General features: G+C 47.0%; 1 protein-coding gene across 2 annotated transcripts in view; it reads left to right on the plus strand.

Moving 5' to 3' along the window:
- Nucleotides 1-22,188, plus strand: part of ATF6 (activating transcription factor 6) — a 72,494-nt gene extending 50,306 nt beyond the window's left edge. For both annotated transcript variants that reach the window (XM_058030119.1, XM_058030120.1), the window contains exons 15-16: nt 4,453-4,537; nt 20,116-22,188. In XM_058030119.1, coding sequence (XP_057886102.1) covers nt 4,453-4,537; nt 20,116-20,324 — 294 coding nt within the window. In that variant the 3' untranslated portion in view covers nt 20,325-22,188. The remainder of the gene's footprint in view (nt 1-4,452; nt 4,538-20,115) is intronic.
- The last annotated feature ends 60 nt before the right edge of the window (nt 22,189-22,248 follow it).

Raw genomic sequence — 22,248 nt, forward strand, 5'->3', positions numbered from 1 at the left:
GGCCTCAATGGATCCACCTTGGGTAGCACAAGAGCCCAGCCAGGGCTGCACCCAAGATGAACCAAAATGGTCACAAAATGCACAAACAGTCATGAGGTCTCTCACTTTGATCAGTTCTGCTCCATTTGCATCTTGCAGTTCACTGTCCAATTCCAGCTTTAGGGTTAGCAGTCCCCTCCTTCTTGTTCTTCTCTCTTCAGTCCATGTTGTTTGTGCTCTTGGGCCTGAGATTTGGGTGGCTCTCCTTGGTCCCAAGCTAGGGAAGGAATTGTTTTGTGTAGCTACTCTGTGAAGAGAGGAAGCTCAGAACTACACACTAAAGCAGCACAGAATATGAAAAATATAAAAGCTCAAACCTGAGGCATCAGCTCAGCCTCGGTGAGCTGTAATGTGGAACCACAGCAGGAAGATTCAGGCTGGAAGAGGTCGAGGCACATAATTCCCCGGGAGACTTCTTAGTCATAAATGGAGATGAAAAAATGTCTAGCTCCAGTGTTTGTTTGCTGTAAGAAGCCTTGGGAAGCTGCTGGACAGAGTGACAGAGTGCCCTTTGGCACGCCTGGCTCCTGCTGCCCCCTCTGCTCTGGCCACTGCCTTTGTTGCAACATTCTGGCACAGAGCAGGTCTCCAAGGCCATGGTAAAGATCAAATCTCCTCATCAAGGCAAATTACCAGAATAGCACATTAAAGTTCTCCTTTGGTATTTTAATCCAGTCTCCTCTGAGCTTTTATTGCCGTCAAGCAACAAATGTCACTTGTTTTTGCAAAAGGTTTGTCAGACAGAGATGGAGCTCTTAATGAAGAGCAGGGCTCACTGGGACATGTTGACCAAGTCTTTGTGGGACGTGGGGCGGGGGCTGTGTTGCTGGAGCCTTGGCTCCCACATGGATCACATCTGTGCTTTGCAGGGTACGTGCTCCAAGCCCCCCGGAGGGGCCCGAGCCTCGGCAGCAGCATGGCCAGCCATGTTCACACAGGCAGGTGTGCTGAATACGCTCTAACAAAGCACATCTCAATCAGGAGTCCTTAATTAAGGCCTCGGAAAAGCCTTTTGAAAAATACTTATCCATACCTAAGCACAACAGCTAAGAAGGTAGGAAAAATGCAGGGGGATTGATTTGACAGAGAGAAACCCCTGGGACAGGAGAAAGGACAGCTCATGCTGAGAGTGCAGCGCCTTGCGGGGCTGGAAATCCTCTCCTTTGTGTCCTGTGTCACGTGAGCTTCCCTGAAATGCCTGCCCCGCTCCTCCAGACGGTCCCTGGAACATTTTCCTCTGCCGTGGGCATACTGCGAGGGTTAATTCCTGCGTGTTTGTGTCTCACAAGGAGGCAGGAATGGAGGAGGTGCAGGACTGCTCCCTGGGAGGTGCTGTGGCTGATGGGATATGCATTGCAAAAGCCAAAACAAGCACTATTGCCAGTTCTGTTAACTTAAATGCCAAGAGTCCAGATTGGAGGTGATGGTAGTTTAAGAAACAAAATTAGATCAAAAAAACCCATGCCTAGCATTTTTTCCTCTGTTTAATGAAGCTTCATGGTATGCAGTGATGATGTTTTGTTTACATCCTTAAAACTATGAGAGTTAAACCAAAATTTTTAACAAAAACAAAGAAAATGAAAGCTAAAACGTCACCATATTTTCATGCATCTAGGTAGGAGAGACTTTGGGTACCAAACCACATATCATAGACTGAGGCTGAAGCTGCAGGAGCACCGGTATTTTTGGAATATTCTAGCACAGTGGGACAGGATTTCCATTGCCATTTGGCTGTAGGGTTAGAGATACATGAGGCTCTAATGCCTTATCCCTGCTGGAGCCCTGATAACACTGATCTGATACACAAGAAACCTCAGAATCCTTATTGCAGGCCCATGTGTTGTTGAGACTTAACTGAATTAAGGTAACGTGTTCGTGGCTGGGTTTTCAGTATCTGTGTCTATCTGTCCATCTCATCTGGCTTCAGTATCACAGAACTGCAGAGATGATCAAAAGAAAAATGAGAATGCTGAAGCAAGGATCTCATTTGAAATATTCTTTCCAGGCTGATATTTTTCCAGTCATTCTGCCAGCAGTCTCAGGTCTGCTTAGTCTGTTTAAACTGTCGTCTGAGTGCAGCTCCAGCTCCAAGCCAAAGCCATCTGTTGTTGGGTAATAGTTCTGATTTTGTTCTGCCTCTGGTTGACACTCGTGCTCCTGAGCCAGATGCTGACTTGCAAATTTTGCTTTTATTCATTTTCAGTTTTATACCATGTGTTAATATCACAAACAATATTTTAATTTAGGTTTGTTTTGGGGGTTTTTTGTCTGCTGTTTAAAATTAGGGATGAGTGTGACAACCCCTTCTGGGATGCAATTCAGCATCCTTCAGAATGGCACATGACATTTTATAAATGCATTCAATCAGTGCTTCCAAATGTCTGATATCTTCCAAATCTCTAATCTGTACACTCATTTCTGTGGCATAGAATTAATTTTGTGTTGCTTTCAAATAAAAGGTTTGGACTGCTTGAAGACTTCTGGGCTTGAGAATGCTGTGGGTGGCTAACTGTGGTCAGAATATCTGATATTCTACAGCATACCCTTTGACTTCAGTGAAGAATGAGGGTAGTTGGGTAACTTTGCAAGTTTGCACTGATGGAAAATGCATATGAAAGATAAAGATGATTCAAGAGATGGATACATTTCACCAATTCCAGATTTATAAAATGTCTCTTTGTAGATGGGCAGCTTCCAGACAATGGGTGCATCTTGCAGATTAGCTCCTGGTGGCAGTCTGGGTTTAGAGCTTTCTGTTTGCCTGTTTTCTCCAGAGTTGCTGTTGAATCACTGGGAGGTTGTGCAGCAAGTCCAAAACACTGTAAAATCCTTGTGGTAGCTCTTAATACAATTTAGACATACAGTAAATAAAGGTGCCATTATAAGGCAGCATAGATTATTGCACCAGTCTTCAGATAGGTTAGCAAAAAGCAGCTGCTACTTGTAATGACTCTCAGGTGATCATCAGTGCAGTACTTGTGGTTTGGTAGGTAGTGATGGACTCTCAGAAGCATTGAAAAAGGAAAAAACCAAACAGTATAAGCATTTTTTAAGGTCTGCTAAAAATAGTCACCAAATTGTGGCAAGGGCATTGCTACAAAATGTAATTTAATGGACATCTTATCTTAGGCCTGTTCCTTTGGGAACATTGGATTTCAAGAAGAGTTTTTATGTAAGGTTCATTGTCTTAGTGAATGTTTTCTTAATCTTAAGCGGTTCAAAAGTGAAATGGGAATTACATACGTGATCTGAGAATTATACCAGAGTGGTTTTATAATTTTGGTTACCAAGATGTTTTTTGCAGACATTTATTTAAGTAATGTTTTCTTCTCATGGTCAGTCATTTAGTGTTTTGGGGGAGGGAAATTTTTGATGGGAAAAAAAGAGAAAGAAAGTGATATCTCTGCAGTGTATCTACAGAATATCTTGACATATTTGACACCTAACTTTGTGTGTAACTCAGTTCCCCAAATCTTGCATATAACACTGTAATGTTTATATTTTTCAATGGCAAAATTACAGTTACCCTGACATTAATAAATAAATGTATCCTGAAGGAAGTCAAATTCGGTTTGCCAAAAAGATAACCTTGCCCAAAAGTATGAGATGTTTGTATGGGAAAAGCATGGGAAAGCATGAAAGGAGACCATCAAACTGGCTTAATAATATGAGAAATGCCTGGACCACAGCTTTTAAGTTCCATTGATAAGGGAAGAAGCATATTTTTCCAGGCTGCAAGTTGAGCAGCTTGAGTTCAGCAGCAGCACGAGAGCCCTGGACAGAGGCTGTGCTTCTGCCTGCAGGCCAGCTCTGTATCCAGGGCAGGTCTGTGTCCTGCAGAGGCAGCTCCCACTGTCAGAGCCAGGCAGCAGCGCCCAGGAGAGATCAGATACTGAAGCACAGCTTCACCATCCAGCTTCCCTAGGAGGTGTTGTCGGCAGAGCTTGTGTCTCACACCCCAGTCCAGCTCTGAGCAGTGCAGGCCTGCTGCACAAGGCGTGTGGTGTAGAGCTTCACAGAGCAAGATGACTTACATAGAAAGTAAACAGCTGTGCAAGTAAAAGCTTCAATTCAGCAAGGTCCTTAAACATATGTTTAAATATCATTGAAGTCAAGTTAAATTGCTTTAATCATATACATAAGCACTCTGTTGAATGAGGGCTTAATAGTAGTTTGCATCTCTTTCCACATGATCAAGGCTTTTTCATATTTGCTGCATGCAATAGGGATTTCTTCTTGGTTACACAGCATGAGCAATTGCTGTGACTTTTGGAAGACTCCCTCAACAATATGAATTTTCTGAGCTGTTGTAAACAGTACAGTGTGGAATGCCAGTAAGAGAGAAAGGAAAGTCATTTTCCCAGCTCTCTGCTTTGAGAGTAGATTTAACACATCTTTTCTGCTGTTTTCCAGGACCACCTGCTACTGCCAGCCACCGCACATAACAAGACCAGGAGACCAAAGATGTCTATAGTGCTGCCAGCTGTAAACATCAATGGTAAGTGCAAAAGAAGTAAGGGAACGATAAGAGAACAGTTTCAAAGAGATGTGACTGACTCATACATGAAAAGCAAACTCAGGCCAAGTGTCTGTCATTACAGCTTTGCAAAAGAAGTCAAACTGATCATTGCTGGGGTTTAGCTGCCAGGGTCCCCGCTGGAGCTGGGTACTGGCAGATCTCCCATGCTTGGTCACCCAGACTTTGAGGAGAGCTGGGGACTTGGCCAGCAGTTGTGCATTGTGGCTCCTTCCAGGACGGGGAGGGTGCCATCCAGTCCTGGTGATTTGTACCCAGCTGATGAAGGGTTACATGAATGGGATTTAAACTCAGAGCCCATGGAGACTGTCCTCATCTCCTCATTTGGGTTCCTCCTACGCTTGCCTAGCAGGGCAAATTCCTTGGCCTTGCTGGTTTATTAGGATGCTGACTGCCTTCCCTGGCCCTCCTCAGCTGTTTACCACGCTGTTATACAACACTCAGTGTGAGTGGGACCTCTCAGCACTGCCTGGTCAGGATTAATAATCATCATGTTACGGTGCTGCAGGACAGCAGAGAAAACAGCTTTGCACTGGGGCACCGGCTTATTAGTGCACAGAAATGTTCTGGGTCAGCATTTCAGGCCCACACGAGAGACAGGACATGACCTGCACGAATATATCATGAATTCAGATGGTGAGGAATTGCCAGGGTGGGACATGCTTGGGACACAGGGTCACTGCCACACTCATCAAAGGCATTGAGAACCCTGCAGCAGCGTAAACTTTACTTTCTGAACAACTGTGCACATAATGCTTTTTTAAAACATCTGTCTTTTACAGTACATGTGAATCATAAGCCCAAATGTTATTGTTAAATCCCAGCATGCTGAAAACATTATCTGCTGATGCGAATTTCCATAAACTAAGAAAAAAAGAATCAGTTCAGGCTTTTAGCATTTTAATAATTGCACTTTCCCATGCAGTACAGCCGAGTGTGATAATCTGTACAGCTATCCTAGGGGAATTTTTATTAGATGTATCAAAATTATTTTTGGCATTTATCTGCCTGAAACTCCCTTTTTATGTCTGTTACAAAAATCCTTTTCTGGCTGACCTGCCCACATGCAAGTGGGCACTTTATCACTGAAGTACAAACACTATTTCTAAATTACAAATTATTTCTTCTTAACATTTTACCAAGTCCTGTTTTTACTTTAAATAACTTTTCATTTGCTGGAGTAAATATAATTTGGAAAATACCCATCAGAATCCAGTGACAAATCTTATCCATAAATAATGAAACATTGTGAAATTATATTTTCATCAGTTCTTCGGGATTTTTTCTTTGGAACATCAGCATAATCCAGGAAATAAAAAAAACGTCCAGGGATTTGGGCAGAGATGTCGAAACAGATGAGACACAAGAATAGCATTAAGTAAACAACAGCATCAAACATGGATTCCTCTGTGACACCCAGCCAGGTGTTGGGAAGAAAGACAAGCAAGAGCCAGTAGGTAACTTGGCTTGATTTTCAGTTTGACTATTGATAACCATAGGAAATGATTCCCTAAAATGTTCTGTCTGGAGAAGAACCCGTTTCTGTCCTTTGAGAAAATTGCTTCTCCACCCTTTTCTGCCTCTGTGGGGACTGGAGTTCATCTGCACAAGCATCTGGGAGTTAGCTGACAGCAGAGCTTTCCTCCCAGCTGTCTGCTGTTCTTTTAAGCCCACCTTAATGCTTTGTGCACCTGCAGAGAGTTGGCTGCTGGAAAAGGACGAGTCTCCTTTGGAGAAATTGGCAAAACTTTCAGTGTAAGAACTTGTCCCCTGTTTCCTTGTGCCTCAGCCAGATCTCTGTGCAAGAAGGGAAACCTTTTCTACTGCCACTTCCTTGCCCTTCTTTTTTACTGCCACAATCCTGCCAGAGGAGCTGACAGGAATACAAATGAAGGGGTCTTTGTTTTGAAGTTTTTTTCAGAACTTCATCACTTGCTTGTGATTACTTGCATTGTGTACTAAAGTTTACCCATGACACTGTTTCCAAAGATGAAATACTTGACAGGGCAGTTGAGAACCAACCCTTTGAACTACTTGGACAGTCTTTTCCCAGCAGACAGTCATCCTTTTTCTGGTTACACTTAGATTGTTCTGGTGCCTTCTGAGGCCCACTAGAGGCTGCCTTTAGCTGGCTTGAGCCATTCCCGCCATTAGCTGCAGGGACAGAGAACAGGTATGGACAATGAGTACAGAGTGGAATGAGTTGTCCACTGCTGTCCTGCATGGCTCTGCAAGACTAATCTGGCAGTTTTCAAAAGTGTACAAAGCAGAGCCAAGGTTACAGCCTGAAGAGTTTTTCTGGGAGGAAGGTGGCAGTCCTTGTGCTGTGAGGTAGTGACAAATGTCAGGAGACAATCTTGTGATTGATGTGCACATGCACGTGTGTGCAGTCAGTAAGATCGAAGCTAAAAAGGAGATCTTGTACAAGGCAATAGCAGTATGTTATTAATTTTCCAGATAAAAACTTGCTTTCAAGTATTCAGTTGCTCTGTGCTGGCAAAGAGTAAAAACAGCCCTTACCTTGCCATGTGCTCCTTCTCACAGTCAGCCTGAATCTCCCACACCCCTCAGAGAGCATGAGGATAGAACCAGATCCTCACTGTCCGGGTGCACAGAAACATATTTGCCTATTTAAATATGTTTAGTATGTTAAGATATGTTAAATATGTGTAAATTTAATTTTTTTTTAAGTACGGGAACTTGTTATACATTGTTACCTGGTAATCCTCCGCCTCCTACTCCCTTTTCCTTCTTCCTCCCTGGTCATAGCCCCTTTCCAAGCTTGCTAGGCCATCCCCCAGTTCACAGTCAGTGCTTGCTGGCAGCTCTTCCTTTTCTGCCTCCCCAGATGCTCTAGCAGTGCTTTGCCCTTGTGCCATGTCCCTGCTGGGTGCTGTGCCGTGGTGCAGCTCTGCCCTTGGCCCCTGCAGCCAGCCATGCCCCGTTCTGACCTGCCTCTGCCCAGGGACCCCGTGCAGTACTCACAGAAAATCTGCCTGATGGTACCCAAGGGCCTCAGCACTGGTAAACCTGGAAGGAAAAAGGCACAACTGGCGAGTCCTAGTCCCACTCTCTGTGGTTTTGGAGGCACCATTGGTGTACCTTCCTGAGAAGTTACTCCAAGAAGAAATATCTTGCAGTTTCTCATGGGAATGAAAACGAACTGCAATCTACAGTTAAACTCAGGCTTTTGTTTTCAAGCAAGTCATGTTTGTTATGCTGGATTGCAGCTATTATTTTAGAAATCTAACTATGCACTTGAGACCAGTTAAGTCTCCAGTAGGTTTCATTCCTAAATTTGCTTTTATTTTAATTCAGAATGTTGTTGGCTCATTACACCAATTCCAAATTGACATATAGGCGGTGCCTTTCTTGAAGTTTAAGTGAAACCATCTGCCATTAGCCCTCTATTTATTTAACTGCAGCGTGTTGCAACATGGATCCTTGGATCCAAGTAACCTATGGAGAAGAGTGTAGCTGGGGCACTCTGCCCACCCTGAGCACAAGCTTTCTGTGTGTGCAGCATGCCTGCTGCTCTGTGCAGCACACACGAGTGGGGACAGGCAGGGCCAGTCTCTGGCCCAAGAAGCCCCTTTCAGGAATGCAGTTCTGCCTGGGATTAGGTGAGGGACTCTCACAGCTTGCACTTGCTCTTGGTAGGAGCAGCTCTAAGTGTCTGTACAGGTGTGTGCTCTCCTTAGCAGCAACACAGAGACTAAAATGGCCTTTTTTCTTCTTGGGATCCCTGTGCAAAACAGTTCCCTGTATGTGGAAGTTTTTCCATCATTCACTTTCTTTAAACTGGGGATTGGTGTCTGCGCTCTAGGTGAAAACAAAAGTGAGAGACCTGATGAGAAAGCCCCTGGTGAAATCTAAGGCTCATTTTCTTGGAATTAACAGCCATGACAGAGTTTTGAATTTTTTATAAATATTCTGGGTACGTCCTTAGTCTGATGAAGCCCAGTGGGGCTTGTCTTCAGTCTGCCTTTGAGATAGCTGTTTGTGTGACCCTCAATAACCTGACCCTCCTTAACCTTCTGAAGGAGCCCTCTTCTCCTAAGGGTTGCTTTTTGTCATGAAATCCAACAGCAAAATAATCTCCCAAAGGCAGAAATGGAATGGAGTGCTGACTTCAGCAGAGTCCATGTGCTCTGTTGTGTTAGCCAATTTCTGATTTGTGAGCAGTTCCATCAGCTTTCCTTCTTGCCGTCCATCATCATACTGAGGTAACAGACTTCAAAAGTGCTCTGAAATAATATACATTCTAATTAAAAAGGTGGAAAACAAATCTAGTGGTAAGGCTTTTTGATCAAAACTGGAATGATTTCTGCCATCAAGCAGCATAATTATTTGCATTGCAGCTACAAAAAACCTCCTTTCAACTGCCAGCCATGTGCAAGCAAGTCACAGATGTCCCAGGATGGTAGCAAACTGTCTATAAAAAATCTGTAAGGCAAACAGAACCCACACAGGCTGAGGAGGAAAATAAAAACAAAAGCTCCTTGGGAAGTGACAATGGTCTGTAAGTTCCCATGTCTTAGGGTTGAATAAATAAAGTCTTCAACTTCCTCTGCCTTTCAGGGTCAAGCAAACAAAAGATGGGTTTCCTTTTTTCAGAGCAAGAAGCAGGATTCGCAGTCAGTCCTTGAGGAAGGTCTAAAATAGCGTGTGTCTGACCGAACAGCAGCCCCTTCCCTGCAGGCCACTGCTTGGCATTTTGGGGAGCCTCTTTCTTGCTTTGGATGGCTCCAGAGCAGTTTCCAGGAGGGTTGTCCATAGCTGTTGTCCCTCATTGTTCTCCCTGTGCCTAAAAGCCAAGGCATGGTGCCCATGGCTCCCTCTCACAGCTGCTGTCCTTGGCACCAGGCTGGGAAGCTCATGCCATTCTGCCAGCTACAGGGGACACAATCTCTTGGCTGCACAAGCATGAGATACAGAGATACTTCCCTCAGTGTTCTGCTTTTTATCTGCATTTGACAGAAGGTGCTGAGAACTCAGCACAGCCTTACAAGCTGTAGTGTGTGACCAGAAGACTCTGGAAGTTGTGTATGTGGGATTAGAACCTAGATGTGAGAGGAAAGAAGGGTGACTGCTAAGGCTTTTCAGGAAAGTCACCCGGGAGTCCGTCAAGTTCTCTAAACAGGATGTAGGGAAATACATCTAAGAATGTCTCCAATGCTGCCATTCCAGTCATTTTGTAATGCCATTCTTTTGCTTCTTGAGCTGCCAGTTGAGGAATAAAAGTTGTTTTGCTGAAGTCTGAGGAAGGAAGAGTCAGAGGCATGATTAGCCCTCACTGCAGCAGCTGATTCCTGAGCCTGGGCTGGGACAGAGGAGAGCCTGCAGTGTCCTGTGTGCAGCCATGGGGCAGCACATTACTGTGGTTCTCCTGTAATTAGGAGGATTTGCCAATGTCAGAGATGTACTTCTGCTCCCGTGCTCTTGTAAAGCTGTGCTGCAGATTGAAATGGATTGAAATGATGGCAGAACATTTTTTAACAAGAAATTTTAACTACAGATTTTAATAATCTTGTAAGATGCTGCTATTTGCGTTTTTGTTCTCAAAGTCATGTAGAAGTGCAGTTTGTCAAAACTAAATATTCCTCAAACTTTCCTACATTTCTTTGAATCAGAATTGATCATTGCCTAGATTAAATCCTAAATAAAAGTTTTCAACTGTTACCTTTGAAAGGCTTTGCTCTCCCCCGCCATGTTTGTTAATACATTGTCTTTGACAGAAAGGAGGAGATGAAATTATTTTAAAAAGTAAGAAAGAAATCATTCAAGAATCTGTGTGCAAAAGTAATGGAATCTGTGTCACTTGAGTTCATGTTTATTTATTTAGACAGGAAACGAACAAGAAATGAAATCATGAAGGCTTATTCCCTAATGAATTTTCATAACGAGTTGTTTACCTAAATTACTAAATGAGTAATCTATTTTTATGCATTCAAAAGAACAGGAAGGTTATTTCAGAGGATCTTCAGTGCCTTTTGCCCCTTAATGAATACAGAAATGAGTATCTCATGGGTTTTGCTAGGGCAGGCCAAGCCCCAGCGTGCCTGGTGCTCCCTGTGCAGGCAGGGCACTGCTGCAGATGGCATTGTGCTGGGAATGCACCGTTTGCCAAGGGGGCAGAGAATTAGTCATAAATCAATTGGGCTTGGTATGTAGTATTTCCAATGCCAGTGTTGTTACAGCAGATTTTTTTTTTTTCCATAGCAATGATACACTTGTGTAAAATACACAAAGTATAATTAAAAAGAAGCCCTTGCCATAGGCTGGCAGCACGGATGCCGGTGTGGAGTTGCAGAGTTGGTTTGAAATGAGCATGTGTGTGTCTCCTGGATGTTTGTTAGCCCTGCATGCCGGTGCTGCTGTGGGCGTGTGCTCTTCCAAGGCTCACAGAGAGCACATGCTGCAAAGCAGAGAGGAAACTTTCACCCCAATCTGTGAGGTTACTGTTGCCATCATGGCTGTGTCCTGCTATGTGCAGCCTGTTGTAATTCTAGCCTCCAGCCCAGCCAATCTGCCTTAATATATCTTCAAATGTTGTAAATTCAAGATTATATAATTCCTCTTGGTGTGAAATTATAGGTGGCAAACAGTTTTATGTTTGTGATACGTGGGCCAACTCTGGTAACTCTCTATTTCTGCAGTGATCTGAAGCATAATTACCCACAATGAGCTCACGCTGTAAAAACATGAAAAGCTGCAACGGAGCTGGTAGAGGAGGTTCACATTTATGAGTTCAGTCTTGAGAACATCACTGGAGTAAACCTAGATACTGGTGAAAACAGTCTGAGAGGGCCTGTTGGAATGTTTGGGTTAGTCTCTAAGGAGACTCGTGCCAGCAGGGCTGGGAGGCTTTTCCCTGCTCCTCAGATCCTGGGTCTGTCCTCCAGGCTGCGCTTCCCTCACCTCTTGGTACAGCCCTCCTCACCCCTGGTGCTTCCTGGGCATCTTCTGGCCCTGGAAACTATTTGAAAAACACATCCTGAGTTCCTGAAGGACATTTTTGCTCATTCCCCACTTCATAAAGTAAATCATCTCCCTGCATCCTGCCTGAGTCTGTAGCAGCTCCAGAGGAGCAGGCTGTGCCCTGTCCCCGTCTAGCACAAACACCTTCTGGGTGAATGTGGATGAAGAAATGACTGCCAGCCCCAGCTGCCCCTCTCCATGGGAAAGGAGGCACCCCTGTATCAGAAAGCTGTAAATCTCCTGCTGCTGTAGCTGGGAGACAGAAACGTTTGCAAGGGCTGTGTCGCTTTGTGAGCACGCTGCGTTCGCTCCGGCTCTGACACAGGCACTGAGGCATTGAAGTTCATGTGCAGGAGAGTGCTCACCCCACACAGACAGAAGATGGTGTTAAAAATACTCTTCTACAAGCAAGAGCTGATTGCAGGATCTAAATAAATGAGGTAACTTTATGTACTCAAGTTAGACAGGTGGAAAATTCGGCTCACTCTTTGGATACCGTCCAAGCTATAAAGACATTTCAACTGTAGGGGAATACAGGCTCTCACTGGCCTGCAGTCTTAAACCAGTGACACACTTTAACACCAGGATACAAGTGATAGGCAAGGTCCATGTCAATGCAAACATGACGTTCCCTCTTGAAAATAAAAATTAAGTCCAGTAGTTAAATTAATTTTATCAGTAAGTGCCTGCAACTTGAAATGCCACAGTTCAAAAGTAGAGGCTAAATAAAATGGGAAAAGGAAAGGAAAAAAAAAAAAAAAGGAAAGGAAAGAAAAGAAAAGAAAAGGAAAAACATTAAAGGAAAAACTATTGGAGTAAAAATGCTGACAAATGAAAATTGATTAAAGATTAAAAGCTCATTGCAAAAGTCTTTAAAAGAAGACTATAAAAATACGATGGGCTTAAGTAACGCAATAAAGTCAATCCATAGAAGTAAGAAGATGTCTTTTAAACAATGGACATTGTAGCCAAATGAGAGAATGGGAAAAAAAAAAGAGGATAATTTCTGGCAAACTAAATGTCAAACCATAAGAAGTTAAGCCAGAAAAAGATACTGAGCAACAGCATGCCTGAGGCATAAAAGAAATAGTAAAAATATTTTTGAGAGGAGACTTGCCAGGGAGTCTCTAGTGCCTGTGGAGGACCAAGGTGTTAAGGAGTACTTCAAGTGGAAATCAGCGCTGCTGAAGGAAGGAGTAAAGTGTTCTTGTGCTGGTATTAACCACTGAGGCTGTATAAATATCAGGCAGGTGACAAATAAGGCAAACTTTTAAAAAATTACTCCAACCAAAGTCTCAGTTTTGCACCAGTTGGCAGAATCTGTGAGAGCTGAGTGTGTCCTGGCACGTGGAACAGGTTGGGAAGAAAGCACAGCTCCTGCAGAGGAAAGCCCTACCTTAGTGCTCCCTTGGAGGGAGAGTGCTCCCAGAGGGAGAGGGAGTGGCAATAAGGGTGCTCCCTTCAGCACAGCAGCATACTGAGTGTTCAGAAACCTTGGGAAAATATGGTTCTTTGAGACTGCTGAAAGGAAGCAAGCTTTTGTGAGACAAGAGGGAAGGCTCACTCACAGCTTAGTGTCTCTCTAAAAGGTGGAAACAGACAGTCTCATTTTGCAGTGAAGGGGTTGTTGCCAGTAGCTTGATACACAGATCTGTGCTGGGGAGATGCCCTGCTGCACTCAGAGGGAGCAGTGCCCTGCTCCTGAGACAAGCCCTGCAGCCCTAGTTCTTGAAAGAAGCCTTTACTGGAATGCCTTTCTAGGCTACTCTCCTGTGTGCAGTTTAATGTCTTGTAAAGTGGGTAGGTCTGGATTTGCAGGCAGTGTGGGAAGTTTGTGTATCCTTTTAGTGCCTCCCAAGTAGGCATGGGATGGTTCTGACTAAGAGCATTGCTCTTCCTCTAGCCTCTTTCCTTCACTCCCTAGAGTTTTCTGTGCAGCAGAACTCCTTACCCTTGTCTTTGTTTTCTCTTTGGGTTTTTGCCTTTTGTCATTAGCATTGTCACAGATGGTAAGATTTTAAACAGGGTAATCCTGCAGCAATGGTACCCTGCCAACAACACACAAATACACAGCCAGAGCTGTCAAAAATGTCTCTCTTTTTCCTAGAAATACTCCATCTGAGGGAATTTTAAATCAAGTGCCTGCGAGGGTCAACACTGATGAGTCTGGTCTTCTCTTCCTGAGGTGACCATTGTCTCCCTCTCCAAAACAGCAGCAATCACACTGAGTGCACACTGGGCCATCTCCTCAGTAGCTCACGTTCTTTCTCTTAGAGGAAGTGATGCAGCATGAAAGACTGAAAAGGGAGGTAGGCAATCCAGTGGGACATGGTCCCTGGGAGGAGCCAACTTTCCTTCCCTCTCCCTGAGACCTCCCAGTCTAGAGCAGGTACTAGAAAGCACCAGCTGGCCCAGATTGGCCACTGACCACATTGCTCACAGGAGCTGCTGGCCTCTTCCAGAAACCACACAGTGCTGTAAGCTAAGGGCAGGTGATGCTCCTCACCCACAGCAGTGCCAGCCTCGCTGGTGGCTCCATTATTTACTTCAGAGGCCACTGAGAGCTTGTTTCCTCTGGTTTTCTTGCTTACCTCTGATGCCTGTGCATGTCTCCCTTGGATAACCCCTGACACCATTGCTCCAATGGATTAGGCATGAAGAGAGAGACCCTGTCTCCTGCTGTCAGTTCATGGCTTGTCAGGGTGAGTTTGATGATGTGGATCCAGTGTTTCTGTACTCCTAGAGATGTCTGGCTCACAGCTGGAGAGGAGGTAGGAGACCTGGAAACTGAAATGCCAGGATCTCACTTAGTCTGTGCCCGGGACTGAGGACAGCTGAGTTCAGAGAGGTGAGACCACTGCAAGTGCTCTGTTTGGAAGTAGTTCCAAGTGAGAATTTGCTTTTAAAAAGGGAAGTTATTTGGGTCACACTATAACTTTCTCCCTTGCCTCTAACAATCCTGTCCAACAATCCAATCTGTAAATGTTTTAGCAATCCTGCTGCGTTGTTGCAGTGAGCATATTTTTAGTCTGTTACACTGCTTCATTTATATACTTATTTGGTAGTGTATACCAACCCTTCAGATGGAAACATTGTCCAGATGTGCTGGGTAGGACAGTCAGGGCTTCTCAAGGCAGATGAGATGGAAGATTGCTGCAGTGACAATGTAGAGAAAGCCCTGTGAGTTATGTGTGGGGACAGCTGCAGCCCTTCAGCAGGCCAGTGCAGCTGGTGTCTTCAACTCCTGAGGCTCATGTTTTCTGAGCCCTGCTACCCTAAACATGAGCTCTGGATTGGGCCAGGGTAGGTTACAATAAAAACTATTTGATGCTAAATCATTCCTAAAGCTAAACTTCATCATTGTCAGCTTGGTGCAGCTCGCACAAAGCTCCCAGGTGCTGGAGCACGTTAGTGGCTCTTTGAAAGCTGCCCTGGTTTCTGCTGCTGTGAGAGATGGGCTGCAGAAGGGGCTCCAAGTGTAGATTAATGCTGACACAGACTGGAAACTTCCTCTTCAGAAGGAATTGTGGAAAGTACAGAGTGTGAGGAGCTGTTCAGCAAAGACGGCTTTAATAGAGTTTGGTGGGTTTGGATCACCTTGCACAGGGGCGATTCGCTGGCTCCTATTTTGACATCAGTTCCATGAATAGCAAAGTCACCTTCTGCTCCCCCACACAAGGAGGGGATGATTCTCTCTCCTTACTGACAAAGACAGGTAGTTAAATAAGGATGGGTGAGTGACTGCCCTCCCTGTACTTAGCAGGAGTAAGGACATGTAGTCCAGATCTGTGTGGCTGACAGCACCTAAAATGTGTATTCAGTGAGCACAGCAGATACAGAGCCAGGCAGGTTCTGACCATTTAAAATTGCCTACTCAGGAAGCAGCCAGTAGGTACTGGCACACGGTTATCTGCTTCAAAGGCAGCTGGGGGCCTTAGAAAAGGGCCTGAGGACTGAGGACCTCGCTGCATGATAGAGTATTGGTGCCACTGAGTATTTTTTTGGTAATACACTGTGATATTGTCGAGAGCAAAGTGAAATTTATAGTTCTGGTAGAATAAGGCACTATAAATGTACATATGGCATGAGTGCACCTTCAGAAAGCTGTAAAACCTTTCCATGGTGTTTGAAACAGTCCAGCAAGCTCAGGTGGCCTTTCAGGGGAGCTCTGTTTCAGTTTCTCTGCAGACACCAGTTTTCACAGTGAACATTTGCTGCAGCAAAGCTTTTTGGGGAAGATGTAAATAGGAAAGGATAAATTATCTAGAATTACATCTTCTTTCAGACAGGTGTGTCCGTAGGGCCAAACAGCCTGATGGTATGTGTAAAGTTGAATTCTGTGGAAAGAGCTGAGATCACCATTTGTTCTTACTAACTGCAGAACAAAAGTTTCATTGCCTGCCTTTCAAACTCTCTGCCTGTCTTCTTCCATTCTCTGAGAGAGTATCTCCCATAGAAGTAGGTGCTCAATCTCGCAGACATTTGAACAGCCAACTGATTGATGGATGTCAGTGCTACTGGGGGAAGAAGGAGGGTTTTGGTTTTATGGCCTTTACAGTTTTTAAAATGTAGTGCTTCAAATATGAAGACAATCTTCTATCATCCTCAGTAATTTGTAGCAGTAGTTAATGCCCTCAGCCCTATTTGGTTTTGGTTTGGACTGCAGACTTCAGCTTTCATCTGTTGGATCTTGCAATGTGATTATTTTTAGAGAGAGAGCAGCACTGGGAATTAGGTTTCTGTTCCCCAGACCAAGCTCGTGCTGGGAGTTTGGTACAGCCTGCAAGAGCCAGTAAGGCTCTTTGGGAAAGTGCAGTCAGAGCTGCAACGCTTGGCACAATTACCTTTGCTATTAATTTGAAATAGTCAGTCATCTGAAGCATGGCTTTTAAAGCTGTTAACAAAGAATTAACTGCAGCACTGGCTCTTGGCCCAGCAAGGATAGCTTCTTTAGCCTGAGTCTGCACTGTGTGAAAAACTGTGTTCTGAACTTCAAAGAGGAGCAGTAAATCTATTTATTGATCTGCCTCTCTATTAATCTATTATTAATCTATCTCTCCTTTACAGGAGATCTGTTTCCAACCCCACCAAGCATCAGTCGTTGGTAATTGAGGGCAGTGAAGATCAGTGTGTGTCAGCGTTGCCCTTGTGTAACGCACGCTGGCAGTGCTGACCTTCCAGCCAGCACCCGAGCAGCAGGCAGCAGCCTGGGGCTGTCACTCCTGCCCCACAGACACCCTGCTGCCTGTGCTGCACTGGGAGGGCTGGTGCCTGTGTGCTCAGGCTGGCCTGAGCTCTGGATCAGCCACAGGCACCTGCTGAGCTCAGTGCTGGGCACAGCCCCTCTGGAAACCCACCCTCTGCCCCTCGGGTGCCTCCAGGTGTTGGTACTGCACGGGAGGGGAAGGACAGAAAGCATGGCAAGGCTGGTTTTGAATGATCTGACACAGGAATCACCAGGCAATATTGTTTGCTTGTTCTGGGAATCAGATCAGACCACGGAGTCCAGTGGAGAACCCACAGCTCGAGGTGCTGGGTTTGAGGAAGGTGCTGACCACAGCTCTGGTCAGGAGTGGGAACTTGCAGTTTACAGAGGTGCAGGGCCAGAGGACCAGGAGTGAATGCAAGTGTCTGTGGAGCTCTGGTACCCAAGGGCTTGATAGGCAGCTGCTCCTCCAGCCTTTCCTTAAAAACTCTTCATCATGAAGATCCTCTCATCTCCCCAAGGTACTTTCATCCAGGGCTTGTATTTCATTATCATTAGAAACTTGGTCAAAGTTAAATATGTTTCTCTTGCAGTCGAGCTGTTGTTTCTAATCCTGTCATTCTGCTGGCTTATCCACAATGATCCTCTGCAGTCCTCAAGGTTTTTCTGTAGTACTTCTGCCCGGCCCCATTTTTACTCATTTTCCAGCTCTGGCTGTGGTTGAAATACATTTTGAAAATTTTGGACAGCTTCTCTCTTTTATCAAAATTGCAGTCTCATCCAATCTAGCCACTCCAAGGTCAGTGGAATCTCTCCAGTTTAGCATCTTCCAGAAATCTTCTAAGTATGCTGTCTATTCCTCGTCCAGATCATGAAGCAGTTTAATGGCATCGAGCTCAGGACAGAGCCGTGTGGAATCGTTTTTTGCAATGACAGTGAGCTAGTCTTCCCAAACAGGGGCTTGTGCCAGCTGTACTCGGGTCACATTTGCCTGTTGTTCTGCTGGGACCATCACAAGGGCATTCACAGAGCATCAGCCCTCCCTGGGCTGGGGTGTGCTGGGTGTCCTGGGGCTGCCACTGCTTTCAGAACCCTCCTTAGAATGAGGCTGGGCCAGGTGCCTGGCAGCAGCAGCAAGCAGTAACTGTGGTCTTTGAGGAACATCCCACCTCCTCTTCTGTGTCTGTTTGGAGCTAAGGGTAATGAGAAAGGCTGCTGGAAATGCCTATAGTGGGCATTGAGCCGTTCCCACTGCTGCCCTCACCCCTGCGAGATCAAAGCCTTTGCAGAGGTTTTCTGCAGCAGTTCAATGCTTTTACCCCAAAAAGGGAAAGGATCAGGTGCTGACTTCAAACCTGCCTTTAACTCCTGGGCTAACTCACAGGCCGAGGGCAGGATTTGGGTATTTGTGAATGTCTGTGGGGGGGTGTGCATCCCCTGTGTGCCTGCTGGCCAGAGAAGCTCATCATGGGAGTGATTCCTCCCAGCTCTCGCCGCTGTGCTGGACTCAGAAGACACAGCCCCTCCTGCCATGGGGTGGCAGAGCTCTGGCTTACTTAATCCTGCACACTTTGTTGGGAGGGAGCTGTGTCAGCACAGGGGGATGGGGATCCCAGCTGGTCAGAATGGGCTGGGCTGGTTCCCCAGTGCCACCCACACAGCACAGCTCCCTGCCTTGCCTGGGCAGCCCTTGGGATTGCTGTTCTCCTCTGTCTTGTGCAATGCCCACAACTTAATGATAGCCCTCTGTGCTGGCTGCCAATAGTCAGGGAAGCTCACTGCACTATCAAGATGTTTTCCTGGCCCTGGCCACCATCCCATCCCACCTCACCCACTTGTGGCTTTGGAGCACTGTTTCTCACATAGCTGGGGTTCCATCAACTACAGCATGAGAGCTGAGGAGTTGTTTCCTGCTTGCTGTGTCACAGGGAGCCCATCTGTGCCCATTTGCTGGCTCCAGGCTCTGTGCCCCTCTGCTCCCCTTTCCAGCCCCCTCTCCTTAGTGGCACCAGCGGCCCAGCTCCCTCTGCTGACTGGTCCTGAGCCCATGGCTGGGAGCCTAGAGCACCTCCAAAGGCAGAGAGAAGGGGTGACGTGGAGGAATGGCCTCTGAAAGGGTCCCTTATGTCATAGCAGGGCTTTATCAGCAGTGCAGCATCCAGGAAGGGTGAGGTGCTCATCGGGGCTTTGGGTCAGTGGCAGAGACTTGCACAGCTGCTCCTGGCCTCAGTCTCTTGGTGGCACATACAGAGCTTTTTCCATTTCATTCCTTGCAGGTGCAAGCTTTGATTTCCCTTGCAGGCTCTCAGCCCCCTTAGCCAGGGTTTGCTCCTGCCTTTCATTACTGTACCAGACATGGTTGATCTAATGGCTTCTGCAGGTGGCGTGGGGTGCAGCAGGGCCCGGCCACGGTCCTCAGCTGTCATCCAGAGTCAGAGTTAATCCAGGAAAACAGTAAAAATTAGTAATGTATATTGCATTCCTCCAGTCCATACGCTTTCCATTAGGTGATCTTCCATCCTCCTGAGCACAGAAAGGAAGCCCAGCCAATGGCAGTCTTCTGGCTCTGAAAGGATTGGTCTTGCCTGGAAATCCAATCTCAGCTCTTGCATTCCTGGGCACACTGTCTGTGCAGGGAATAGTCTCCCACCTTTAAATCCAGGCAGCAGATGCTAGCCATGTGCACAGCCTGTAGGCCCAGCAGCTCCTGTGGCAGCAGATGTCCCGGGCTGGGGGCCACGCTGGGGTCCTGTGTGCTGCTCAAGGGCTTCCTGTGCCCAGGGCTCTGTCAGGGGAGTGGCCTTGCCCAGTGCCACCACGTCACTCAAGTACAGCAGCCAGGTCAGCATGGGAATGAGGCACAGTTAATTCTTTTGAGAGATCACATTTTAGGGTTTTTGTTAATAAACTGGTGAAGAAATGTCTCAAGGTCCCCAGTGTCAAGAGGGTTACAGAAAGTGAAACATTCAGCTTTCTTAAATAAACCTTATTTTCAATTACTCCCGTGCTTTAGTGGCTCAAGTACAACAGTTCTGTAATGAATGTTACACAGTGCAAACTCCATCAGTAATGATGTGCAGATGAAGAAGGGGAAATAAAAGACATTAATTTCTAGGTGTGACTGCACATGCTAAGTGTGGTCTGGGCTCTTTGAGGTGTCACAAGCAGTCTGGGGCTCTGCTGTGTGAGATGGAGCTCCATGTGTGCAGCTGCAGAAAGGGAGTTCCCCCACTGCAGCTCCTGCTCCAGACAAAAAGGGGTCCAGAAAGCTCTGCTTTTAGTGCTGTTGGATCCCTAGCTTGCAGAGCTAACTCTGACCTGTTTTTTTTTTTTTTTATCCTTACTTTTGCAGAGAATGTGATCAATGGGCAGGACTACGAGGTGATGATGCAGATTGACTGCGAAGTGATGGACACCAGGATCCTCCACATCAAAAGTTCATCTGTCCCTCCATACCTCCGAGAGCAGCGCAGAAATCACAGCAACACCTTCTACAGCTCCTCCCCGTCCGTCCCAGAGACGCCCCATGCCCTGAGGGCCATTGTCAAATCCCTGCAGTAGCTCCTGAGGCAGCGCGCAGGGCAGCAGGTGCTGCCGCCAGCCTGAGCCCTCCCCTGGCAGATCCTGGGCTCCTGGCACGGGGGCACAGCAGGGACAGCCCCCTTGGCCCATTGCTGTGCCTGAGCTCACCCCACGGCCGCATCCTGCCCGGGGATGGCGCAGCTCGGCCGGCTCCTCGCCAGGGACAGTCCTGGGGGCCCACGCACCGTGGGGCACACGGGCCATCCCCGCTGCTGTGCGCTGTCCTGGATTGTGGGTTGGTTTTCGTTTCTGTCCCTGTTAGGCTGCCGGAGGCGGGCTGGTGAGCCAGAGACCAGGCAGCAGACACCCACGCTTGGGATGGGGCCGCTCTCCCTGCAGTGTGCTTGGGCAGCAGGAGAAGTCCAGCTCCCAGCTTCAGGTGCTGGGCCTGACCAGAGAACCCCACTGCTCGTCCTTCCCTCTCGAATCCTGCCATGCAGCCAGCCTCCCTCAGCAGGAAGCCCTGGGATGCAGCAGTGTGGTGGAGCAGCCCAGCCCAGCCCCTCAGGAGGGTGCTGGGGCCCCTCACTCACCACTGAAGCACTACAAGCAGAACAGCCCCACTGCCCTGGGGCTGGGCTGCCCGATGAGGCACTGCCCACCCCCACCTGCCTGGCTCTCCAGGATCCTGCTGCTGCCTTCCCCAGCCCACGTGGCTGCACGGCTGAAGGCTTGCCCCAAAGGAAGTGATTTCATGCAGCAGATGCATTTGTAAAGTTTAGGTTTTTTGAGTTTTGGGTTTTTTTCTTCCTGGTTTTTGTTTGCGTGGGTTTTTTGTGTGTGCTATTTAATACTTTTCACAGCTAACAACTGCCCTTGGAGCAGCACTAGCCTTGCTGGGAATGCTTCAGTTCCATGGGACAGAGCCACAGCACCTTCTCCTGAAGCCACACATGTGTCACACACACTCAGTACCATACAGCCCTGTCTGCCTCACCAGCACAGCCAGCCACTCGCTGGGCAGCCAGGAGGCTTCCATGGGCCCCAAACACTGGCCACAGCCCACTGCTGCCATTGCAGATGGAGCTCTGTTCACTGTTCCTTGTCTGTCAGCCGAGCCCCAGGCCAGAGCTGGGCCCAGGAGCTCCAGCACACTGGAGCTCAGCTGGGATGAGCTGCCAGCACAGCATCAGCATTGCATAATGACTTCAGCATGTTGTTACATTATTTTTTCTCCCTTGTGCATTTTGCGAAGAGGATGATGAGCTTCAATTTGCCAGCCAGCTGCCTTTCCTTCATGGTTTGAGTGCTAACTGGCTCACATGGGGTTATTAATTATTAATTATTATCATTATTATTAATGTATGTGTGTGGCTGTTAGGAAATACAGGTTGATCCCGCAGCAAGACAGCTCCAGGGGCAGTGAGGAGGAGGAGGATGAGGGGCAATACACCCCCTGTGCAGTGTGTGCCTTGCAGCACCTTGGGGAAGCTGTGCCCTTTGCCACGTCCCCGGCAGTGCTGGGAGGGAGCTGGGCTTGGCTGGGCTGCTCACACCAGTTCATTTTCCTGGCCTGGCCCCACCTGACTGTGGGCCAGCTCACAACAGTCAGAAATAAAAACCCCCGCGGTGCCCCAGCCAGAGGCACGCGGCTCCCCGCAGCCGTGGGCAGGGGCTGCTGGCTGCTCCGGGGGCATTTGCTGCCAGGGAGCTGGGGAGGGTGACTGGGGTGGTGGCTGGGCCTGGCACAACCTTGGGAAGGGCTGCTGCAGCACCACGTCCTCGATCAGCAGCCCTGGGCTCTGGTGGTGGAGAGCATCGCTCATGCTGTGTAATTCTGTCCTCTGTGTCCCTAGTACTGAAGGCAGTAAAATCCTTCTTTTATTTATTACGAATAACTTCATTATTGTGCTTGTATATACTGTTTTCCTTAGGCAAACTACTGGAACACCTGCCCTGGTCT

The sequence above is a fragment of the Melospiza georgiana genome, chromosome 9 (assembly GCF_028018845.1).
Source record: "Melospiza georgiana isolate bMelGeo1 chromosome 9, bMelGeo1.pri, whole genome shotgun sequence".
NCBI lineage: Eukaryota > Metazoa > Chordata > Aves > Passeriformes > Passerellidae > Melospiza > Melospiza georgiana.